Source organism: Nansenia antarctica, assembly GCF_963989245.1.
Source record: "Nansenia antarctica genome assembly, chromosome: 5".
NCBI classification, from domain to species: domain Eukaryota; kingdom Metazoa; phylum Chordata; class Actinopteri; order Argentiniformes; family Microstomatidae; genus Nansenia; species Nansenia antarctica.
In genome coordinates, this window is record NC_137690.1 from 4,156,663 (window position 1) to 4,163,893 (window position 7,231).

General features: G+C 45.1%; 1 protein-coding gene across 1 annotated transcript; it reads left to right on the plus strand.

The window, feature by feature from the left end:
* Positions 1 to 1,525, plus strand: LOC308158579 (histone H1). The gene is made up of 2 exons (XM_080532224.1): positions 1 to 140; positions 789 to 1,525. Exons 1-2 carry the CDS (start codon positions 30 to 32, stop codon positions 1,257 to 1,259), a joined length of 582 nt encoding a protein of 193 aa, XP_080388350.1. The 5' UTR covers positions 1 to 29; the 3' UTR covers positions 1,260 to 1,525.
* Positions 1,526 to 7,231: the final 5,706 nt, after the last annotated feature.

Genomic DNA, 7,231 nt, shown 5'->3' on the forward strand with positions numbered 1-7,231 from the left:
ACCCATCTCTCAGATAGACCCAACCCATCATGTCAGGGGTAGCCCCTCCACCGGCCGCGGCGACGCCGGCCAAGAGTCCCAAGAGGAAGGCCACCAAGGCCAAGAAGACCGGCCCCACCGTGTCCGACCAGATACTGAAGGTAGCCGCAATATCAGCCGCAATAATAACACTTTTATGTGTTTTATGCATTTACTTTTTAAAAAAAATATTTTTATTCATTGTCTTATTATGTTGTTATTTTAAAAAATGTCTCTATCTATATGTCTAGGCCCTATCTATATATACAGGTGCAACTCAAAAAATTAGAATATCGAGCAAAAGTTCATTTATTTCAGTAATTCAACTTAAAGTGTTAAACTTATATAGATATTATATAGACTCATTACATGCAAAGCGAGATATTTAAAGCCTTTATTTGTTATAAATGTGATGATTATGGCGTACAGCTTATGAAAACCCCAAATTAAATATCTCAGAAATGTTTAATATTACATGAAATAAATAAGAAAAGGATTTTAAATACAGAAATGTCAGCCCTCTACAATGTTTAACCCTTTAAGTTGAATTACTGAAAGGAATGGACTTTTGCACGATATTCAAAAATTTTGAGTTGCACCTGTATGTCTATCTATTCTTGCCATTTATATATATAGCCTATATTTTTATTATTACCCTACTTTTTCTGTATTTTTTTTAATGCTAGCCTATTATGTAAAGCACTTTGAATTGCCCTTGTTGTATGAAATGTGCTATAGCCTACAAATAAACTGAAGCCTTGGCCTTGAAGGTGGTGGCAGCATCGAAGGAGCGCGGCGGCGTCTCTCTCCCGGCGCTGAAGAAGTCCCTGGCGGCGGGGGGCTACGACGTGGCGGCCAACAGAGCTCGGGTCCTCGCCGCCGTCCGGCGCCTGGTGGCCAGAGGAGGCCTCCAGCAGGTCAAGGGCACCGGCGCGTCCGGCTCCTTCAAAATCAACCAAAAGCAACCGGCCGATAAGAAGAAGACGAGGGTGGTGGTGAAGAAGACGAAGAAGAAGAAGAAGGCAGCCAAGACGCCCGCAGCCAAGGAGGAGAAGGCGGTGTCGGCGACACCCAAGAAGCCCACTGGGGCTGCCAAGAAGTCCCCAAAGAGGAAGAGACGGAGTCCCAAGAAGGCCCAGAAACCTGCAGCCAAGAAGGTGACGAAGAGCCCGAGGATGAAGACCAAGTGCAAGCTCTCCAGGTGTCCGGCGATAGCCAAATGCCCGGCGATAAGGAAGTGAGCGGTGCCATTAGATTAGGACGATGAATACGCCTGCGAATATACCCCAGCCCAGCCTGCGCTGCATGCTCTATTCAAAGGGTTATTTTTTTGGGGTAGAAACTTTGCAGAAAGTTAGATTTTTGCAGTGTTTCTCTCTCTGTCCAGGCAAAGGAATTTTATTTGACATATCCGCTTTTTTTCTTTTTTTTATCCAACTTTGTGCCAACTTTGAATGCGCAAAGCCAAGGAGACTCCGCGGAGGGCACTTGTATATTAACATTATTTAAAATAAATAAATAATCGTATGCATTTTCTTTCACTTGTCAAGTGTTTTGTTTGTGGAATGATTTCATTAATTGTCATTCCACATTCCACATTCCACAGTCCACTAGAGGCACCGTTGCTGAATAACTGACATGCTGAATTGATTAAATGAAATCATATTTACGCGCGCTGTGTAGATTATAGCTATTCAAGTATTCGTTAAATGGGCAAGAGTTATTGGAAATAAGCTGACGTGCTTGGAGAGGAGGTGCTTGTAGAGGACAGCATTACGCACGCGCATCCAAGAGAAAACCTTCAAACAATGACCTGATATCGAATTACACACAGGATATCGTTTGGGTGTGGAGCTCTGATAATAATACTATATGAAAAAGTTAGTTTTTACAAAATAATATAGGCTAGGCTAGGTCTAAAAAAGATGTGTCGGGCGTTCGCTTATTGGAATCATTACAAGCCTATGGGCCATCAGCTTGTTTCGGGTTTACGCGCATGAATATCATTTCGACTGAGTGCATTCTCAATATTCTGTCAAAACATGATTAATCTTATTGTTGCAAAAATACCTGTTTTACCAAGTCCAGCTGGAACTGTCTCACGAGCCCATGCAGGGACTTCCTTGTAGCCTATGACATCGGGTGCATTCCTAAATTCGCTCTGAGAGCGCCGGGGCGCACACTGCCTTCAACGTCATAAAGGGACCAAGTCATTTGATTAGACAAGTCAGGCATTCCATGAGTGCTGATCAGATTTCCAGAGCGTATTTACGAACACCAACACATGCACATAAGGAACCTGTCAGCAGCCAATCATATCGCAGCACTGATATTTGGCCAGCTGGCTACAGAGCACAGCAGCTAATCCTGACTGACAACATTGCGTAGAGAGAGTGGGTGTGACGTAGAGAGTGGGTGTGACGTAGAGAGTGGGTGTGACGTAGAGAGTGGGTGTGACGAGGGGTAGGCTACCCGTCAGGGTTCTGCTCTTATCTAGTAAACACATTTATATTGTAGGTAAAAAAAAAAAGTGTTCAATTCGTTTTTCACATTAATTGTAAAGTTGTTGGTTGAATTATCTAATTAAGTCCCGCCTTAAGTTGTCATACGGAAAGAGAAAACATTTAAAGATGTTTTCCATCATGCTAAATGTATTCTGAATACATGATCTTTCGCCAGTTAGGCCACTGTTTGGATTGGATTGCTGTGCACTTGTGGGAGAAGACCGTTACAACCTGTTTTTCGGGTGGAATTGATGGCATTGGGTTGTAGGCTATATTTTCTGAATAACAGATGAATGTAATAATCATCACCATTTAAACCCGTCATTATTTCAATGATTTATTAAAGAAGCCGAATAAAGCAGAACACTTATGAGCATGATACAATAGTCTATGTAACCAGGAAGTTATCAGAAGAGAAAACCTTCAAACCATGATCTGATATCGAATTACACATATCGTTTGGGTGTGGAGCTCTGATAATAGGCCTAGGGGGTTTTGACAGGTTCACCGTCCCCACGTGGACTGACTCGTGACCGGCGGAGGGGACTGCCTGCGGAGGGGGGGCTCGGAGACACCCACGCACGCGTGACGTAGGCAATAGCGCGAGCGTGTGTGTGTGTGTGTGTGGGGGGGGGGGGGTCTCCGTTGTGTGCTCACAGTAGCCTTTTCATAAAAGATGATTTAGGGACAAACTCTGACATGTTGAAATGTTGACGTCTCGAACTCTTATTGGCCCTTAGGGTCGTCTAAGTGTGTCTGTATCCATGTGGTTGGCAACAGTGATAAGTTGATAAGTGATAAGTGATAACAGTTTAATAGACTATAGAATGCCAAATCTAATCAGAAATCCCAAGCCTATCAGATCTACACCTGTATTGGATGGGTGGTTGCAGTATGGCCACATTTCAAACCAGATGAGAATTCATTTGATTAGATTATTTGAGTTATTAGCATTGCCATTAGCTGTTGCAAAGCATCCTGGGAAAAGGAAGCTGTTACCAAAGTATTTCAATCCAGCTGTCTCAGATCTTCAGGAATGGCAAGGGGTTAGGGAAAGGCCTCGATTTGACAATCAGCATTATGGTGCGTTCACCTAAGCTATTTGCGTAGAGCTTCCCATCGGCTGATTCTGATGGGAAACTAGGGTGTCATCTTTTTACAAGGGGTTTCCTACGTCAGAAATTCCATCCGACGCTGATGTGCTCATTCAGACACTGCACGTCATAAAGCCTCCACTAGATGGCGCTCATATATTTTTCAAATCATAATTCTTCAGGCTGGAACAGATGAGTACAGATTATGGAGGAAAGGGGCTTGGCTTCACGACTCGACTCGACATTTCATAATAACGGTTACCAAATGACACTCTACTAGAGAGTAGAGTTGGTTTGTTGTGTGAGAGAGTTGTAAAAGGTGTATGAGCTGTTTTACTTGAGCTCTTTGTGTTTCCCGGAAAACCAGAGAGTCGGAGGCGATCAGGAGGAGAGAGAACTTTAGTTACAGGCAGAGGAGATTAATCAGTAACAACAACGAACGAGTGATTCATCCTGCTCACATAAGGCCAGAACCACACCACTGCATGGGGAAAGAACTGCTTCACTGCCTGGTTCAGAAGGAGAGAGAAACGAACAGGCCTCACTTCAGGAGAGGGCAGTAACTGCTGTGGACTATGAGGGGAGAGGAGAGGAGGGTGGCCTGCAGGGCTTGTGCCTCCTCCCCTGCTCCTCCTCTTTCTCTCCCTCCTGGTCCTCTGACGAAGATGACGATGTGGAGCTGCCTGAGCTCTGAGCCCAATCTTCATCATCACTCCTCTCGGAGCCCCCAGAGTCATCCTCGTCACTGGAGTCAGAACCATCCTCATCTTCATCATCACCGTCTTCCTCTTCCTCTTCCTCTGTCGGGAAAAAAACAAGGCACAAAGCAAGATGGCGGATATCCGACGCACACTCGACTCAACACACTCATCCTCACCATGGTTGTTATATAAGCCTCTCTCACCTCTCAGTAGCTGCTCCTGGATCAGCGGGAGGAGGTGTCGGGCCTCATCATCATCCTCCTCCTCATCATCATCATCCTCCTCCTCATCATCATCCTCATCATCATCATCATCATCATCATCATCCTCCTCCTCCTCCTCATCATCATCATCATCATAGACAACATCAACGATATTATCATCAACAACATCCTCCTCCTCATCATCATCATCATCATCATCCTCCTCATCATCATCCTCCTCATCATCATCATCATCCTCCTCCTCCTCCTCCTCATCCTCCTCATCATCATCTTCCTCAGTGTGGTCTTCCTCAGTGTGGTCTTCCTCAGTGTGGTCTTCCTCCCCCTCTGGCTCTGGCGGGGGTAGAGGCTCTGCTGGAGGGGGTACACTAGGCACACACCCTTCCTCTGGTTACACAAACCATAACCATCATCAGCACAGTCACCACCATCATCACCACAGTCACTACCGCCATCACCACAACCACCATCATCATCATCATCATCATCATCATCTTCATCAACACATTCACAACCATCATCACCACAGTCACTACCGCCCCCAGAGTCATCCTCGTCACTGGAGTCAGAACCATCCTCATCTTCATCGTCATCTTCATCATCACCGTCTTCCTCTTCCTCTGTCGGGAAAAAAAAACGAGGCACAAAGCAAGATGGCGGATATCCGACGCACACTCGACTCAACACACTCATCCTCACCATGGTTGTTATATAAGCCTCTCTCACCTCTCAGTAGCTGCTCCTGGATCAGCGGGAGGAGGTGTCGGGCCTCTGGGTTCTCAGGCTCAGAGATCAGGACTGGAATAAGCAGAGCAGAGAGAGACTTCCATTATCCCACGGCTGGACGGTTGGTTGATTGATTGATTAAAACGATTGTGACTCATTGACACGTTGATTGATTAACGCAGGGTTAAAACGCCAAGCCCATCACATCCAGACCAGAGCGGTCTAGACCTGGCCTGAGCTCCGGAACAAACCACCACCAAACGTAACAACAAACACTTACTCATCTGACACAGTTTATCAGCCAGAGGAAAGTCTCTCTCCATCACAGACTTGAGGAACTGAAATGAGACACACAGACATCAGTCCATTAGATTAGACTAAAGACCATCAGATTCCATTAGATTAGATTACGTTCAATGTTATTGTCATTGCAGAGTACAAGTACCAGACAACGAAATGCAGTTTAGCATCCAACCAGAAGTGCAAATAGTGATATAAAACATGATAGTGATAAGTGATAGCTACAGTATGGCAAGTACGGTAGTTAGAGAAGGAGAGGATAGTAGTAAGCTATGTACAGTTAAGGTACAGTTATCATCCTCCTCAGTGTGGTCTTCCTCAGTGTGGTCTTCCTCCCCCTCTGGCTCTGGCGGGGGTAGAGGCTCTGCTGGAGGGGGTACACACACCCTTCCTCTGGCTACACAAACCATAACCATCATCATCTTCATCAGCACAGTCACCACCATCATCACCACAGTCACTACCGCCATCACCACAACCACCATCATCATCATCATCATCTTCATCAACACAGTCACCACCATCATCATCACAACTACCATCTTCATCATCGTCATCATCATCCTCATCAACACAGTCACCACCGCCATCACCATTTCATACACTATTAGGTAGTTAGTACTCTCAACACAATTATACATGTACTAGTATGTACTATGTACTATTTACATTTTTACCATTTAGAGAATAGAGATTACAGGGACAGACTCCCTGGAGTAACTGAGGGCTAAGTGCCTTACTCAAGGGCACACTAGTGGTGGTGTTCCCAGGCGGGATTTGAACTCATGACTTTCTGATCACCAGTCACCAGTCACTATCCTCTAGGCCACCACTACACGACCTACCTGTCCCTGCTGTCTCTGACTGCTGTGGTCTCCTCTTGTCCTTCATGTTCAGGTCTTGGTTGGTGACCTCCCTGGACTGGGCATATTCTCCAAACCTGAAATCATGTTCAAGGTCAACTGTTTTGGAGTCACTTGTCAAGCCCTTGTTCGTAAAGCCCATCAGCGGTGAGAGGGATGCGAGAGTAGCACTGACCGTGATCTGTTCTTAACGGATTCCTTTGTAGTTGGCGCTACGAAAAAAAGAAAAAAACACAAACACACACAGGAAAGTTAAGACCACAACAAGGCAATATCCAGAGGCCTACAGGAAGACATGATCACCCGCGTCCCGCGCGCTACGAAGGGAACACCAATGTTGTTCTCACCTCCTGCACAAGGCACGTCTGACCTCACTGGTACAGAGTCCTGAGTCGCACAGAGAAATGAAGAGATGGATGTTATAAGAGTATATGTATAAAAGTGTACGTCAACTCTACCCAGTACTCAATACCCAGTACCCACCTTCATAGGATGTGACACTGTTTGGGCAGGAAGACTCCTTCTATTAAGAGAGTATCTATTCAGTGATAAAAAATAAAAAAAAGTTTAGATATGTTACGATTTTCCATATCATGACAACATTGTCTTGGGATGCAGTTTTTTTGGGTTCTGGCTGCTTTCCTTACCGATGTTCGACAGTGGCGTTCCTTCCTTCAACAGCCTCTGGAACATGAGTCACAAAAACTGCTTTGCAAGAATATCGGACTAGTATCAGTGATAATAATAATATACACCATTTAGCTGATGCTTTATCCAAAGCGACTTACATTGCGCATACAT

What these genes read in the sequence shown, in the direction of transcription:
- LOC308158579 (XM_080532224.1), top strand. Translation starts at nt 30, where the DNA reads ATGTCAGGGGTAGCCCCTCCACCGGCCGCGGCGACGCCGGCCAAGAGT. An exon ending in TGTCCGACCAGATACTGAAG is followed by an intron (nt 141 to 788) that starts GTAGCCGCAATA and finishes TTGGCCTTGAAG; the next exon opens with GTGGTGGCAGCATCGAAGGA.